At 40.1% G+C, this 18,986-nt stretch overlaps 1 protein-coding gene across 1 annotated transcript in view; it reads right to left on the bottom strand.

Annotated features, from left to right (window-relative positions):
• The window catches only part of LOC124266340 (adenylate cyclase type 2-like), a 101,673-nt gene that overhangs the window by 9,004 nt on the left and 73,683 nt on the right, over positions 1 to 18,986 (bottom strand). The window contains 15 exon segments of the mRNA XM_046701142.1: positions 48 to 223; positions 915 to 985; positions 2,459 to 2,587; positions 3,649 to 3,734; positions 4,195 to 4,362; positions 6,484 to 6,567; positions 6,969 to 7,024; positions 7,834 to 7,983; positions 9,603 to 9,741; positions 10,215 to 10,243; positions 10,245 to 10,374; positions 12,357 to 12,484; positions 12,823 to 12,934; positions 17,636 to 17,772; positions 18,461 to 18,610. Coding sequence (XP_046557098.1) covers positions 48 to 223; positions 915 to 985; positions 2,459 to 2,587; positions 3,649 to 3,734; positions 4,195 to 4,362; positions 6,484 to 6,567; positions 6,969 to 7,024; positions 7,834 to 7,983; positions 9,603 to 9,741; positions 10,215 to 10,243; positions 10,245 to 10,374; positions 12,357 to 12,484; positions 12,823 to 12,934; positions 17,636 to 17,772; positions 18,461 to 18,610 — 1,745 coding nt within the window.

The raw sequence follows: 18,986 nt of genomic DNA, 5'->3' as shown, positions 1-18,986 counted from the left end.
CAGTAATGTTAGAAGGAACCTGGTGCCAGGCGTCCAACTTGACTTACTGTGTATCTTTGTTGACCAAGTTGTTGAACTTGATGAAGATGTCCTGTCTTCCGAGATGAAGAATGAGGAAGTACACTACTAGTGCCACCGACATCTCAGCCAGCTTGATGATGAAGCTGAGGTGGACGAAGACGCTGCATGATGTCAACCCCAGCATAAAACTCAGGATGTAGTACTGGAACACAACAAAGATGCTATAATTAAAATGGATGCTCTCTTACATTTCTGCATTTAAAACAGCCATTTTGGAATAATGTTGCAGGTTCTTCTGTAAAGCTCAAGAAAGCTGCTTTCTGATTGGCTAATGACAACTTCTTGTTTGTCATTTCCTTTTTGGTCAAAGTTTGCAGGATGTTCTTCTGATGTGACCAGTAATCAGAAGTCCTCAGATGTTTCTTTAATGGTAGCGAGAACACAGATCTGATTCTTCTGTGAGCAGGAAATAAGCATAAGGCCAGACCAATTTTATTTCTTGTTTTACGGATCTGCCGGTCGTATTTTTTCAAGAATAAGAAAAACATTTAATTAATTTTCCCTGCTCAAAATATAAAATTTTAATATTTTTATTGGCCAAAAATGTAAATGTGCAAGAAAATGTTTTTAGATTTTTTTGCCCCATATACACTTCATAAATTGCCCAAAGTAAAATACTTTTAGTATTTAAAAGGAATATTACTCTGACTATTGAATTTTATTTTCATTTTCTTTTCCCTCCTGCCTTTAAGTTTTCTGACGAGAAAAATCCGTAAAACAAACAAATTAAATTGGTCTGGCCTAATCAAATAATGTTTAAAAATTCATTGTTAACCTATTTCCATTCACTTACATAAGAACAATTCCTTAAAAGATAGAAAAGAAATCCTTACAAGTGGATAATCACAGCTGCTTTCTCCTGGCTCAGTGGATGAAGTGTTTTCCAACTCCGGCATGTGAAGTTCTGTATTGCAGGAGATCTGAAGAATATAGAGATTATACTTTAAAGTTGAAGTGAGAAATTAGGAACCATAAAAATACAAATTGTATTAAATTGGTAATGCATCATTTATTCTGTTCTCCTCTGAAAAAAATGTGAAAACAATGAACTAGATAGCTTTGCATGATTCAACTGCAAAACAAAACTTTAAAATGGACAGATGAATACTGTTGCTATAACATGATTGTAGTTGTTGAGAAGATTGATGCTGGACAGAAATTGCTTTAGGTTCTCTATTGTTGAAGCTAATTATGGAGCAACAACTGCCATGTGTTATAGTATAAGTGTTACAATAAGGCCACTTACATAGCGCTGAACTTCACACCGCACGGGCATGCCAAGACTAAGAGCCTACAACATCATGGACATTATTGCCCTGGATAACCCAAGTGGCCTGTGAGGTGCTGGAAGGTTAATAGTTATGACTTATCCCACCGGGTACCCATTTTCTGCTGGGTGAACAGAGACAATTTTGAACAAACTCACTTGCCAAGACTAAGAGCCTACAACATGATGGACATTATTGCCCCAGATAACCCAAGCTGCCTGTGAGGTGCTGGAAGGTTAATAGTTATGACTTATCCCACCGGGTACCCATTTTCTGCTGGGTGAACAGAGACAATTTTGAACAAACTCACTTGCCAAGACTAAGAGCCTACAACATGATGGACATTATTGCCCCGGATAACCCAAGCTGCCTGTGAGGTGCTGGAAGGTTAATAGTTATGACTTATCCCACCGGGTACCCATTTTCTGCTGGGTGAACAGAGACAATTTTGAACAAACTCACTTGCCAAGACTAAGAGCATACAACATGATGGACATTATTTTCCCGGATTACCCAAGCTGCCTGTGAGGTGCTGGAAGGTTAATAGTTTTGACTTATCCCACTGGGTACCCATTTTCTGCTGGGTGAACAGTGACAATTTTGAACAAACTCACTAGCCAAGACTAAGAGCATACAACATGATGGACATTTTGCCCCGGATAACCCAAGCTGCCTGTGAGGTGCTGGAAGGTTAATTGTAATGACTTATCCCACGGGTACCCATTTTCTGCTGGGTGAACAGAGACAATTTTGAACAAACTCACTTGCGTAAGGTGAGACTAATGTGCTACCTCATGGGCAGGGCAGAAGTGCCAGAAACTCTCAGGAATCTTGCTGCCAAACAAGGTCACCCATACAAAGACTCGCCATGCAAAACTTCAACTGATTTGTGATCTCTATGCACAAGAGGCCGGTGGGATAGCCTACTGGTTAAAGCACTTGCTCATCACGCCGAAGACCTGGGTTTGATTCCCCACATGGGTACAATGTGTGAAGTCTATTTCTGGTGTCCCCTGCCGTGATATTGCTGGAATATTGCAAAAACCGGCGTCAAACCATACTCACTCACTCACTCTGTGCACAAGACAACACACCATGGTAGTACTCACCAGACTGATGCTGGAGGCAAACAGGATGAGACTGGTACAGCAGACAGAAATGACCAAACGGAGACAGGTGCTGTAGGTGATGCATCGGCTGAACTTGACCAACACACTGACCAGCTTGTTGCCTGAAGACTGTACAAACAGAAACAACAATTGTTGGATTGTCATTCCGGAAGTTGGTGCATCAATCTTTTCCCCATCCTTACAGAAATCAACATTACCCATCTTGAAGAAGAAGACCTCTCAACATCCCCAATCCAACCTGTCTGCGGGTATAGGAAGGTGGAGGACACGTTTGTCATCCTTACAAAAGACCAGGATCCCTCCTCAACACTCTAGACCGCCTCCGTGGTGTAGTGGTTAGAGGGTCTGCCCGGAGAGCGGAAGGTCGCGGGTTCGATCCCCGACTGCGTCATACCAAAAGACGTTATAATATGGTACTTGCTGGTCCCTGCCTGGCGTTCGGCATTGATGGGTACAATAAGGACTGGTCGGCTCGGAGTCAGTATAATGTGTCTGAGTGGGGTATTCATGCGTCACTGCGGTATGGTATCTCAGTGGGCTAGCACTATAAAACCAGCTTCAGTCTGGGCTAGTACAAGCAGCCGCACATACACATACACATGCATGCACGTCGTCATATGAGCGAAATATTCTCAAGCACGACGTAAAACCCAATTTCACCTCACCTCACCTCAATACTCTAGGAGCAAACACCCAACATCAGTGTATCAAGTTTCCCATGGAGACAGAGAGAAGCAAGAAATTCCCCTTCCTAGATGCCCTTGTCTCTTTAGAGACAAAGATCCAAGCCATAGTATACAGAAAAACCACCCATTCTGACCAGTTAAATTATTTCAACTCTAACCATCCCGCTAAAATGAAGTCAAAGCAAGCAAAGAACATCAGCTCCAGGAGTCATAACCAGGAACATGATAATCTTCTACAGCATGTCTTCACCAACCTCAACCAGTATCCCACTAAGTTAAGAGGGCCATTTCGACCACTCTCCAGTCCAAATTTAAACTGACCAGACCTGAATCTACCCCCATCAGAATCACTCCACACTACATGGGCAAGGTCCTCCAATCAGCAGGCTACTTAATCACCAAGGTATCGACACCATTTTTATTGCTCCAATAACAAAATGGAGATATGATAAACTTGATAAATGGGATTGGGTGAGCACTCACAATGCAGACTTCGGCAAACTGTATCACAGATATGAGCCCAAAGGTCACGATCCCTACAATTCCAACCACCAGGAGGGGGGATATCTCTGAAAGAAAGAGAGAAGACTTGTATAAATTGGATGTATTTGACATAGGGATAAATACAGGAGTGCATATCCAATTTGCAATAACAGTCATGGACGACTTGATGACACTTAATGTGAACTATCCATGATGTTTTCACAATGTAAACAAGAACCAGGGGTGATTCCAAGGGAGCTGCCATCTTGTTTTCAAAAACCTGTACAGGTATTTGCTTTGAATGTGGAATCTTTATTCACGTAAACTATTTGCTACAAAAATATTATGGACTTTAAGTGATTAAGGATAGGTTTGGCATGTAGATTTTAAAAATATTTTATGATTAGTAGCCAATCAAAGATGTCTAAGTGTCCTGAATATCCAACAGTATGCATTGACAGACATTTTCATAGCTCCCAGTCATGACATATGTAACAACTGATGTTAGATCCGGATGAGGGATGTTGTAACGGCAGCTGGACATACCTGGGCAGCATGATGGCTTGGATGATGACGACACAGAGGAAGATGACTGCACAGCACGCCACCTGGTACTTGAACATCAGGTCAGCCTGGTGCATATAGCTGTATTCCTGTTGTCTCTGCTTGAAGGTCAGGAACACCCTGTTGACATCTGTGTTGTTGGGGAGACACCTGATGGTCGTACAGGAACATTAACACTCACTAACTCAGATCTGAATGGGTTGAATGCTAGTAGATGCCTGAACCCAATGCAGGTCAATGACATGATTGAAATAGGCTGATCTCTTGTAGGTTGTGATGAAAGACATTAAACATGGCTTCCTTGGTCAGTTTCGGTTTGCCTGTTGTCTAATGCCTAGCAATGTTTCAGCTATATGGCAGCAGTCTGTAAATAACTGATTCTGGTCCAGACAATCCAGTGATCACCAGCATGAGCATCGATCTACGCAATTGGGAACTGATGACATGTGTCAACCAAGTCAGTGAGCCTGACCACCCGATCCCGTTAGTCGCCTCTTACGACAAGCATGGGTTACTGAAGGCTCATTCTAACCCAGATCACCAGCATGAGCATCGATCTAGGCAATTGTCAATAAAGTGAGCCTGACCACCCGATCCCATTAGTCACCTCTTTTGACAAGCCTGGGTTGCTGAAGACCATTTCTAACACGGATCTTCACAGGTTCATTGGTCAGTAGTATCAATTGAGAACAAATACAAGACTACACAGCCAAAATCAAAATCAATATTAAATGTTTAGACATGTTTGTCTATGTTTATTTCACCAAATTAAGGATGATAAGACACAGAGTTACTTTCTTTATATTCCCCATCCAGAAACGGTACAGATTTGGATTGAAACATTATTATTTACCACTACTACAATTTGGGCTGAATGCGCTTTCTCTCTGTTACAAAATATACACAATCATACAGTACATGTCTTTCATTCAGCATTACATTACAGTGTTTACAAATGTAGGAGTTATTAGTAAAGACATTTTTCTTACTCAGATATCCACTTCTAAATAAAGTTAATACACGTCTATGCTCATGGGAACTAATGTTTAACAAATATTTTTCACAATTAAGCAAAGACTTATGAGAATTATAAAATGCTTAGAGAATCACTCTGAAGAGAATAGTGCCAGTTCTGATAAGCACATTCTTTAACACGTTGACTAAAGATATAAATGAAATGATCTGGATCCCCAACCTCTTGGCTTATCCAAACAAAACCATAGCCATAACGAAAAAGTAAATAATTTACTTGATTGGACCAACTCGGCCTTTTTCTCTCAAGAATGGACAACAGCATATTATAACATTGGAAAGCATATCTTTGACGTTGCATTCTTTAACAATCGTAGCCAATACTTAATACATTTAATATGATAGGAAACATAAAGTGGATATCTTCCACACTCCCCGTATGATACAGCATTCAACGATTTATAACTAATATGGAGAACAAATTTACAAAACTTCCTATGAATAATTTCAATATTACTCCTTTCTTCCCAACCCCAAATTTCAGCCCGGTATATAAGAATTGGAGTAATCTTTTTATCAAATAAAAGAAGCATCTTTTACTGTAAATTCAAAACGTCTGATCAAAGATTTTTATAGGCCATAATGCTTTACTTGCCTGCTCGCTAATGTTTTACAGGCTCTAGTCCATATCAATTTAGGCGTTATCATTAACCCCAAATATTTATATGCATTTACTATTGCCATAGGATTCCCATTAAAGAAGAATGTTTCATATTTTGACAGAGGCCCACCCATTTTAAAGACAATTATTTTACTTTTAGCTAAATTAATGTCCATACCCCATCTATAAGAATAATTATGTAGTTTTCGTAGGGAGCTTTTAAATAGTTCCGATTGAGTCATCAGTGACAGTTCTGATTGGATCATTATGTGTAAGATGTTTGTGTTTTTAAAATGTATATCCACCCAGTAATTTAAACCAAACATATTTTATAATATTCCCTCTTTTTTTAACATGATGACTTGACCTGATGCTGAAAGTGACACAGGTATTTTCAAGTGGTTGCCATTTTGTGCAGTAATGGGGTTGATCTGTTTAATTTCATGTACTCAGAAAAGCAGCTGGTTGAGGTGTCATTATTTTATTGCTACTTAATGGCTTAAATTAAGTTAACATTACAATAGAAGTCAACAGGGAAATATTTGGTTTCATGTAACCTATTAAACCAGTTACAAATTGAACCACGTGTCCACACTCTGTTTCAGTCAGAAAGGTCTTTGGTACTACCAGACACTGACCTGCCGCCACCAAGTTGTTCAAGGCGTTTACCCAGCTCCACCTTCACTTCCTGTTGTAGATACATGTCTCCCGACAGTAGACTGCTGAAAACAGCACAGCCTCAGAGTTATCTCCCTTGATGTGTTTTCATGAAATGATATATGTTCCCAAGCTGACAGTAAATGGCTTAAAAGACCTAAAATGTAAACTCCTTTGACTTATTCTTGTATACAAGAGTTATCTCCCTTGATGTGTTTTCAAGAAATCAAATGTATCAACAGTTAAAAGAAGTTCATGTCTGGGAAATAAAATGACTCACTTTTGAATTTATTTATGTTATTTCAAGAAATCTAATCCTCACAATGATTATGAAACTGTCATTTTTAATGAGAATACCTTTTTCAGGCAAGTTTTGTCATTAATGATCCATGATAGTGCCAAAAAGGTGTGGAATTATAGAAATATTTTGGCACAAACAATGGGTCAAGCTCTATTCCTGATATACCTTTGATCCAGTCCACTTGAATTAATGATGAAGTTTGTATCCACTAAGGCCAGACTCTGTTGAAAATAAGACAAACATTGACTTATAAACCACTCTCATAATAAACCTCATCATTAGCATGTTTGCTTTTATGCTGCCTTTGCCGCTCTTTCAGTTACATCACAAAATACCATAGCAACAGTAAAACAAACCTATTCATTTCAATCAAATGAGTATTGAAGGCTTACCTTGAACACTGAATAAACGACAGACACCTAATGCCTCTCTATGAAATATTGTTAATAGCTTTCGAATATTATAAAGGCAAAAAAAATTAACAGAACTTTAACCTTGTCCTATTTGATCTTAGCTACACATTTCAGTGTCAATAACTCAACTAAACTGAATGAAAGTACACATTTAAAAATTTGCTTTGAACAAAAACCTTTATCTATCTTTTATTAAGCAGAGAACAGTTGCCAAAACACTGAAAATATAAGGTCTAAAACCAAACAATGATATTGATATGAAACACATCACTGGCGAATACTCATTTCAAGTTTCTTTCCTTAGTAAGTGAGGTGAGGTGAAATGGGGTTTAACATCGTACTTAAGAATATTTCGCTCATATGACGACGCACATGTGCGTGTATGTACAGCTGCGTGTACTAGCATGAATACCCCACTCAGACACATTATACTGACTCCGAGCCGACCAGTCCTTGTTGTACCAATTAATGCTGAGCGCCAGGCAGGGACCAACAAGTACCATATTTTAACGTCTTTTGGTATAACATGGCTGGTTTCCTTAGTAACCATCATCAAACATGAGTATGTTTCCCCCGCAGTTTCTGCGTCCATTTGGTGGTGTAGATGCAATACTTACAGTGAGACTGAGGACGCGAGACACCATGGACGTAGACTGGAGGTTGGCGAAGGGTTTGTCTATTCCCCAGGTTTCCAAGTATTTGGTAACTTTCAACGAGGCTCGCATCGTGTGTTCAAATCTTGTCCTCGCCAGCTTCTGTCTCCTTGGCTGAAAAATCAGCTGATGTTATAAAACCATTTCACAGTCAGTATCTTTACATTGGTGGTTATAATCAGATATTAAAATGAATTTGTTAATTCAGAAATTTATTACATGCTTTCATGGGTGATCGTGTAACTAGCTACAATTGGTTCAATTTTCTACTCAGTAATTGATGAAATAGTAATAATAATTTTTTAAATTGTTTCAGTTCCTGTCTTATCAATAAACACACATTTATGTGGAGGAGTAAAACTTTGTTCAAAAGGTTGAACTTATCTTGAGATATATAATGAATTACCATTGCTTGCAGGGTAATTTATTTACAGCAAACTATCTTTATATAACGACATAACATGTTTGTTAGTTCTAACCACTTGTATATATTTTTTTAAATACGTATAATGAACTATGATTACAACAAACTAATAGTGCTCCCTTTGTGTTCATTGTAACCGTCGTCACGATATGGCTGAGATATTGCCAATGTGACGTTAAATATTAACTCACTCACTCACTCATTGTAATATACTTTACCGTATTTACTGTGTTAAGATATGAGTTATGGGTGGTCATTGTGTGATAACAATAGCACAGCAGGACACAAATGAAACTAACTTTTGCAGCAACATAGGTGAGGTGAAAGTGAATTTAACTTCATATTAAGATCACTTCATTAAAAGTGATGTGCCCTACTTGTCCTAGTACAAAGTGATTCTGGTTTGATGGTGCTATTCCACTAAAGTACTTTGCCACAGTTTAACATGACACATAAAAATCTCAGTTAGAATTGGTCTTCAGCAACCCATGCTTGTTGTAAGGGCGACTAGCAGGATTGGTTTGTCAGGCTCGCTGACTGGGTTGACACATGTTATCATATCCTATTTGCATAGATCGATGCATATGATGTTGATCACTGGATTGGCTTGTCCAGACTCGATTATTTACAGACTGGCAGAATATTGCTGGAATATTGCCGAGTGCACCATTAAACAACAGACAAACAGAAATAGTTCAATATGGATGCCCCATTCAGACAGTAACAGGTGAACCATAAGTACAACATTATATTCCCTTTGGATCAAACGCACCTGGCATCAAACCACACACATTCCAATTTCCAGCAAAACACTATCCACTAGACCACAGTGCTTGAATAAAACTAATTTCATTATCCACACAGCAAAGTGAACATGTCAGAAGGTTATCTTTCAAAAGTGATTACTGTGATCACTAAGATGTGCCCTTTTACAATGTGTGAATTTTTGTGTCTCTCAAGTGATTGAAAACAATTTGTGTGGCAGAGTGCTGTGTACTATCGATTGAAAACTGAAAAACATTGTTGACAGTTGTCAGTCTTACACTATCCTCCAAACTCTCCCTGTCCCATAATTCCTCATCCGCCTGTCAACAACAATTGCCATCATTCAAAGGCACTTATGTTTCCAGGCACCAAAACAGATTGTAAAAATGAAGATGAACATGTGTTGTAAAAGAATTATGTTACTAATATTATCTTGTCCTTAAAAGTACTGATATTTCTTCTTAAGAATTCCTGAGAATTCAGTCGTAATATTATATACGATAAACTAATTTATGTATATATTATGGATGGAAGCATCACTCACCCTTCTCTCAAACGGCACAACAAGGAAGGTGTTCATGTTGTTGTCGGCAATGAAGCGACTCCTGGTGTGAGCATTGCCCGGCTCTACCTCGTATTGTCCCCCTAGACTGTCCAGGGTCTGCTGGGAGATGTGAACACGCCTGGGGATGGAGGAACAGAATGTTAACAGGACACCTGGGGCACAAACTTCTGACATGTCGTGTCTCATTGTTTGAAAAGAAATATGCTTCTTGTCAGAGGACTTTTTATGTAAAATAGGTTTTAACCGAGTAAGAGTTGACTCCCTTTGTCTAACTGACTGTGTTTTCAAGATTTGTGTAAAGTTGAGAGTTATCTCCCTTGGTCACTTGTTTCTTTCTGCTCATGGCATATAAGAAACAGCCTTTTTTCTCACTAGCAATTTTAGCTAATTTTGCAAACTTTGTATATTTAATCAGTTGCTGATAGGGCATTCTTTGCAGAGTATATCAGTTATACATTGTTCAATATCAGTTATTGGTTTAAAGAGCCCTACCCAAATTTGGCAAAAACATAAAAACTATATTAAAAAATGCTGTTTTGTGACTCATGTTTTCTTTGAAAACATCATTTATGTGTGAGTTTGTCTCCTTACCCTGGCACCCCCGATGACTCCATGTGGTTTGGCAATGGTGACGTCATCAGACCACACGTCATACTGCCACTTCCTCCGGCCCAGAACTCCACACAGCACCGTACCCGTATGAACCCCAATACGCATGTCTACATTCACACCAGTCGCCTCCCTCACTTCCCTGTAAGGAAAATTACCATCATTAGAAGAAAAAATACCTTGTAAATCTCTTTAATACGCGAAAGATATGTCTCATGCACGAAAAGTGAATGCAAAACAATTGTGACCTTCTGGTCATCATGTGCAGCCTATTTATACTATATAGTATAGTATCTGACATGTATTTACTAAGTATCACGTGCCACGGGCAGTTGTGAGAGAGATGTTGGCCGAGGCAGAAAACATGCTATCATTCAGGCATAGGGCTACATGGTTTTCAACCGTATTTCAGAGTAGTAAAGTGTTTTGCATTGTAAATATGTGTAACTGTAATAGGCCTGAATAAAGAAGTGGAACAACGTCCTGTGTTTGTGGAAGCTATAATATGATTCCAATAACATGTCCTATCTGTCCACAAGAAATAAAGTGATAAGGCCAGACTGAAATTTTATTTCTTGTTTTACGATTTTTGTTACTCAGAAAACCTAAAGGCAGGAGGGAACAAAATAAAAATAAAATCACCAGTCAAAGTTATATCCCTTCTAAATATTCGAAGTATTTTACTTTTGGCAATTTATGAAGTGTGTATGGTGCAAAAAATTAATCTAAAAAACATTTTCTTGTAAGTTTTTGGCCAATAAAAACATCATGATCTTATTTTTTGAGCGAAAATTTATTATTATTTTTTTTTCTTATTCTTCAAAAAATATGACTGGCAGATCCATAAAACAAGAAATAAAATTGGTCTGGCCTAAAAGAAATTATTAGCACACTGTCCATCCTGAGTACGTGGTTAGTGTTGTTGCAATAACCTGCTATACTGTATGCCAAAAAGTTGGAGGATATAATCAAAGTGTCTTCTTTTCAGGATTAAAAGGGGTGGGTTAGCCTAGTGGTTAAATCGTTGGCTCATCACGCTGAAGACCCGGGTTCAAATCCCCACATGGGTACAATGTGTGAAGCCCATTTCTGGTGTCCCCTGCCGTGATGTTGCTGGAATATTGCTAAAAGCGGCATAAAACCAAACTCAGTCAGTCAGGATTAGAAAGAATAGTTGTTTGTGCAGAAAGGTTTGGAAGAGTTTCCTCCCTTGGTGTGATTTTACATCACCTTCGTGCAGTTCAATGGTTTGACATTTTTACCCTGTACAATACTTTTACTGCTTTCATTCCAGCAAGATCATGGGCTTCAGCGTGGCGAGCAAACACTTTATAATCTCTATTCTACCTCACCACCCATGTATATCTGAATCGCAGCCTCAAACTGTTCTTGAATATGATTCATAGTATAAGACATACGTACATAATAAGAGTTACGCTCACATCCCATCACACACAGTTTATGTAACACATGTTAAATTTAGGGTTACACGTTCTTGGTGAAGTACAGATACTAGTATGCTATTGGGTTGAGTCCAATCCAGGATTCGAACCCACACTCTCAGTGTCAGGTGCCTAATCGCCAGCACACAAAGTCAGTGATCCAACCAGCAACCCAATCTGCACCATTCTGAGAGTCTGGGTTCAAATCCGAGATGGGACTGAACCCCCAAGAGATCTTGAATCTGTACCTCACTGACAAGGTGTAATCTGAAATGCAACATGTTTCACATTTGACCACTTTCTAAATGGCACTTCCTATTAACAGATTTAACAAATTAAGGCGTGAACATTCCCTCTGGATTATGGTTGCCTAATTCTGTGGTTTCCACAGACACATACAGAATGAAGTGAAAATTTTAACACTAAGTCATAGCTATCCCTAGTGGTATGCCCTTCCAACTGACAGAGTTACCTCCCCCTGACTTAGATGTCACTGTATAGTAGTTTGATAATCCTCACAAATTTTCTGTATGGTATACACTGTACACGTGTATAGAGTGGAGTGAAAATTTGACTTCTATCAGCTTGTTTTCTACACTGATCCATCCCTATATAGGTTAGTGTTGTCGGCATTAGTACTTTGGACATCGTATTTGATTTTATTTTTAGCATTTCTAATGACCTGATAGCTTCAATCATGCGTAGCCCCATGCGGACGCAGTTGGCAGCGTTGTCCTTGTCAGCGGATGGGATGCCAGACACGCAGTAGTAGCAATCCCCCAGAATCTTGATTCGCATACAGTTGCTCTTCTGAAATCAGTAAGAGAGTTTGGTGTCAGGCTGCTAATGGAATCACATCCAGTCGGGACGGGTTATTTTCAACACTGCAAGATTCTCAAATTCACCTGCCTGGTGGTCGGGTTAGAATTTAGACATGTATATGAAGATATTTTGCGGGCAAGTAAGTTTTGGTCAGCTGACTAGTTTTACATCTAACCAGTCCTGTGGTCTGACTGAAATTTTGGGGAGTTTCATTATACCCTGATATTGCTAAAAGCGGCATAAACCCTCACTCACTCTTTGTGGTTGAAGATTTTGAGGAAATACTGCTCAAATCTGGAGTTAATCAATGAAATACAGAACAATACCTTGGCTAACTGATCAAATCTGCCAAACAGCTCATTCAGCATTTTAACAAGTTCAGCTGCTGTGCAGTCGGAGGCCAGCGGTGTGAAGTTGACAATGTCTGCATACAGGATACTGCAAGGAGAAAGTGCATCGTCAGTACCTCACTGGTATGTATACACCACCTTCCTTCATCATCTGTGAATATATATAACTACATGCATCCATTAGGTAGTGTAATATGGATGTTTTTATTTGTTGTTTAATGCCGCACTCGGCAATATTCAAGCTACGTGGTGGCGGTCTGTAAATAATTGGATCTGGACCAGACAATCCAATGATCAACATCAAGAGCATCGATCTATGCTATTGGGATACTATGACATGTGTCAACCAAGTCAGCGAGCCTGACCACCCGATCGCGTAAGTCTTTTTTCACAAGCATGAGTTGCTGAAGACCAATTCTAGCAGGACCAGATTTTCATGGGTCTAATAGTGATAAGGGCCTTGTAAAGTGATAATTTATTGGGAGGGTTGGAGTCATGACAAAAGGGCACAGCAAAAGAGGAGAGTTGCCAAAATCATTCCCAACTATATATTTTTGCATGTGGGAGTTGGGCAGTAAAAAATGACATTTCTTTTTTTCAGATAAAGAAGGTCATAAATCTAAATATTGTTTACAGATTCGAGGAGAAGAAGGAGTAGAACAGGAAAAGAAAGGAAGAGAAGGAGAAGAGAAAAGAGAGGAGGAGATAAGAGGAGGAGAGAAGAAGAGAGTAGAAAGGAGAGGAGGAAAGAAGAGAGGAGAGAGGAGACAAAGAAGAGGAGGAGGAGGATAAGAGGAGGAGAGAAGAAGATGAGAGAGGAGAGAAGAAAGATGGAGGAGAAGAAGAAAAAGGATGAGAAGAGGATGTGGAGGAGAAAGATGAGGAGAAGAAGATAAGAGTAGGAGAGAAGAAGAAGAGGAGGAGGATGGGGAGAAGAAGAGGATGTGGAGAAGAAGAAGAAGAGGAGGAGGATATTTTTGGGCAGCGATGAAAATATGTTACATGAAATGTGGGAAAGGCTAAATATCAGCTAAATATGATACAACCCCAAGCCAATCCCAACAGCACCCACACCCTATAACAAATGACCAATTCCTAACTGACAGTTGTTACAAGCTTCCCTTACACTAGCACTGTGTCCTGATTCATTATCTACATGAACATCGCACCGACCAATGGTATAAACAGATGATGGAAGAACTTATACAGTCCGTATACAGCCATGACTGGCTGTTCCGTTTCTGCAGTTTCACCCCGCCGCGACAGATAACAACTTTTGCATTTTCAATTATGATAGTTTCTTAAAGAACTTTTTTGGTGGAGTCCAGAAAATTTTCAAATATAAGAAAGCTGTTGGGTATTAGTAAATGATAAACATGTGTACTATTTATATTTATGTGGCAATTTTGTACAATGATAAAATTTGTAATTCATCGATCGGTCCGTTTCTGACTCAAATGGACTGTAAGTACAAGGACTGTCATTGTCACAAGTATATGATAACAGCACTCCTACACATACCGGTAGTCAGTATGATGTATTTAAACACACAGTCATATGAGGGGAAATACTAATTTCCATCTATCTATAATCCATGTGATCTAATTCTAAGCCACCTTACATAGTCATGTTATTATCAAGAGCAACGTCGTCAGGCTACATGGAATTAGATGCTGCTGAAAGAATGAGTTCCTGCACTTCCTCACTGTCTTTTCCAGACTCATCAACCATGCCACTACAGTAATCACGTTGGCATTAGGAGTATGGTCGACAGAATCAATAACTCCTTCGTGAAAAGAACTTCTATTCAACCAATGTATATGTATTCATTTTGACAAATAATGTGATTTTCTGTGTTTCTAGTTAATTTACTCATAAATGAATGTATAAACTTCAAAAGGATACGTCTTCCTGAAACAGCAGCAATATATATAGCCTAATTAGATGTGGCAGTAATCAACTGCTTCATTGAATTAATGATGATTCGGAGGCTGCTGGTGAGATACAGATACCACATCCCTCTGGGGTGAGGGGGGTGGGGGTGACATTGCAGAACATGGTGGATCTATTGTTTCACTGACCTAGTTACAGAAACTGATTAGTGCTACTGGGTTATGTAGTGCAATATACATCAGCAGACATAATAGATATATACACTGGCCAGCTGATACAATAGATATATACACTGATATTGGTGATATGTACACCAGTCAGCTGGTACAGGTCATTTATGTGGTGCACATCTGTAAATAAAGGTGATGAAGTAGTGTTTGTGCAATCCAGGAGTAAAACATATTAGGTTCTTTCAAGGATTTCCAATAGTTATTGACTGACTGGAAAAGTAATTGGGTTGCTGAAGATAAAGGTTCTCTTTGGATACATTCCGTGAGAAAGATTAATGGGATTTAGTCATGAGATTTTGGGACATTGTTTTTTAAATTGAAGTATTTTAGAATTAAAATTCTTCAGGAATGGAATGTTAAGAATTTAATTCTGAAAATACATAGCTATTTAAAAAGAGGTTGTTGGGCTTCGCATCACTTTGAAACCTTATGATAGCTTGCAGGTAAATATGTAAAGGGGTTAGGTGACGTGTAATGGGGTTTACGATTACAGAGATCTGTGTAGTGTGTGACTCACCTGACATCAGTGTAGTCCAGGACACACCTTACATCACTGTAGTGCAGGACTCACCTGACATGAATGTAGAGCAGGACTCACCTGACCTCTGTGTAGTACTGGACTCACCTGACATGTGTATAGTACTGGACTCACCTGATATGAGTACAGTACTGGACTCACCTGATATGTGTATAGTACTGGACTCACCTGATATGAGTACAGTACTGGACTCACCTGATATGTGTATAGTACTGGACTCACCTGATATGTGTATAGTACTGGACTCACCTGATATGTGTATAGTACTGGACTCACCTGATATGTATAGTGTGTCACTGATACTGACAGTACCTGACTCACCTGATATGTGTATAGTACTGGACTCACCTGATATGTGTATACAGTCACTGGACTCACCTGATATGTGTACAGTACTGGACTCACCTGATATGTGAGACAGTACTGGACTCACCCTGTATGTGTACAGTACTGGACTCACCTGATATGTGTACAGTACTGGACTCACCTGATATGTGTATAGTACTGGACTCACCTGATATGTGTACAGTACTGGACTCACCTGATATGTGTATAGTACTGGACTCACCTGATATGTGTATAGTACTGGACTCACCTGATATGTGTATAGTACTGGACTCACCTATATGTGTACAGTACTGGACTCACCTGATATGTGTATAGTACTGGACTCACCTGATATGTGTATAGTACTGGACTCACCTGATATGTGTACAGTGCAGGACTCACCTGACATCAGTGTTGTACAGGACTCACCTGATATGTGTATAGTACTGGACTCACCTGATATGTGTATAGTACTGGACTCACCTGACATCAGTGTTGTACAGGACATCAGTGTAGTGTGTGACTCACCTGACATCAGTGTAGTGAGGGACTCACCTGACATAAGTGTAGTGGGACACACCTGACATCTGTGTAGTGAGGGACTCACTTGACATCTGTGTAGTGAGGGATTCACCTGACATCTGTGTTGTACAGGACTCACCTGACATCAGTGTAGTGTGTGACTCACCTGACATCAGTGTAGTGAGGGACTCACCTGACATCTGTGCTGTACAGGACTCACCTGACATCAATGTAGTGTGTGACTCACCTGACATCAGTGTAGTGCAGGACTCACCTGACATCAGTGTAGTGTGTGACTCACCTGACATCAGTGTAGTGAGGAACTCACCTGACATCTGTGTTGTACAGGACTCACCTGACATCAGTGTAGTGTGTGACTCACCTGACATCAGTGTAGTGAGAGACTCACCTGACATCAGTGTAGTGAGGGACTCACCTGACATCTTTGTAGTGTGTGACTCACCTGACATCAGGGTAGTGAGGGATTCACCTGACAGCTGTGCTGTACAGGACTCACCTGACATCAGTGTAGTGTGTGACTCACCTGACATCAGTGTAGTGAGGGACTCACCTGATATCTGTGTTGTACAGGACTCACCTGACATCTGTGTAGTGTGTGACTCACCTGACATCAGTGTAGTGAGGGACTCACCTGACATCTGTGTTGTACAGGACTCACTTGACATCTGTGTAGTGAGGGACTCAACTGACATCTGTGTTGTACAGGACTCACCCGACATCTGTGTTGTACAGGACTCACCTGACATCAGTGTAGTGAAGGACTCACCTGACATCTGTGTAGTGAGGGACTCACCTGACATCAGTGTAGTGAGGGACTCACCTGACATCAGTGTAGTGTGTGACTCACCTGACATCAGTGTAGTGAGGGACTCACCTGACATCTGTGTAGTGAGGGACTCACCTGACATCTGTGTTGTACAGGACTCACCTGACATCAGTGTAGTGAGGGACTCACCTGACATCAGTGTAGTGAGGGACTCACCTGACATCAGTGTAGTGAGGGACTCACCTGACATCAGTGTAGTGAGGGACTCACCTGACATCAGTGTCAGTGTAGTGCAGGACTCACCTGACATCAGTGTAGTGTGGGACTCACCTGACATCAGTGTAGTGAGGGACTCACCTGACATCTGTGTAGTGAGGGACTCACCTGACATCAGTGTAGTGACAGACTCACCTGACATCAGGGTAGTGAGGGACTCACCTGACATCAGGGTAGTGAGGGACTCACCTGACATCAGTGTAGTGAGGGACTCACCTGACATCTGTGTAGTGCTGCACATACAGGTCCTGGAAGGGGGAGGGTTTGGGTGCCTTGCTCATCATCTGCTTCTGGAGATCCTCCTTCATCTGGTTCATCAGGTTGCTGGGGATACAGCTGATGAGAAGCTCCTCCTAAGGACCACAAACATCAGCATCTCAACTATTCCAGGAGCAAGAAAATTGGCAAATTCTTGTACCAACTAAAGCAAAATGAACTCCAGGACAAAAATAAAAAAATAAGTTACCTCTTACATTTACTGCAAGGTCTTCTCATTTCAAGAGAATTCAGTGTTACTTAATTTCAGAGCGAATGTAAATGAACTGATTCCTGGAAGAATAGGAATCACATTATAGGAATAATATAAATAGCATTCAAACTATTCAAGAATTTCAAGAGGCTTTGTGATACCATCTGATGTTAAAGTCTTTCGCTTAAAAGTATTTTTCTAGTTAAAAAACTGACAAAGAGATTGGCCCTCTATTGGTGCTGCAGATGTTCAAATCCTGACACAACATGACAGATTGGCCCTATGTTGGTAATGAAGATGCTCTAACCCTGACACAACATGACGGATTGGCCCTATGTTGGTAATGAAGATGCTCTAACCCTGACACAACATGACAGATTGGCCCTATGTTGGTAATGAAGATGTCCAAATCCTGACACAACATGACAGATTGGCCCTATGTTGGTAATGAAGATGCTCTAACCCTGACACAACATGACAGATTGGCCCTATGTTGGTAATGAAGATGCTCTAACCCTGACATAACATAACACAGAGATTGGTCCTCTGCTGATGTCACTAGAGCTCCTCACCTGCTGTTTCTTCTCCCTTTCCAGTTTGATGCTTGACTCCACAGAGTTCCTGGCATCAAGGAACGCTCGTCGGTGAGCCAAATCGGACAGTGACTTGTGGTAAAGACCAACCAGATTGGCACAGAGAAGCATCACAGCATTAGCAACGAGCTGAGGATGAAATTGCAAAATACGGAGCAGTCAGATGTATTTTGTTCTTTTAATTCACAAAAAATCTAAAATATAATGTGCTGTATGTAACAACAAGTTACTAATGCATAGTATAGGTATACAATATTTACAGGCAGACAATACTTTGAATATTGTTCCCATGACAACTACTGGAATCATAAAGGTCAAGGTCACAGATTTCCAATATAACTGCCTCTATTGCATTGTCCTCAGTCTTCTTACAGTCCCTTAACCACATTATTTTCCCTCCATCTAGCCCTTTCTGCAATGCTAAAGCCCTAAATGAAGCAAGTCTAGATTTCCTCAGATTCTGAATCTCCCATCTCACTGGGGTTCCTTTTCAATTTAATGGAAT

Source organism: Haliotis rubra, unplaced genomic scaffold (assembly GCF_003918875.1).
Source record: "Haliotis rubra isolate DU_JTF1 unplaced genomic scaffold, ASM391887v1 Scf125, whole genome shotgun sequence".
In the NCBI taxonomy this organism is placed as follows: Eukaryota; Metazoa; Mollusca; class Gastropoda; order Lepetellida; family Haliotidae; genus Haliotis; species Haliotis rubra.
The sequence above is the reverse complement of the archived record's forward strand: the minus strand, read 5'-3'. Positions and strand labels throughout refer to the sequence as shown.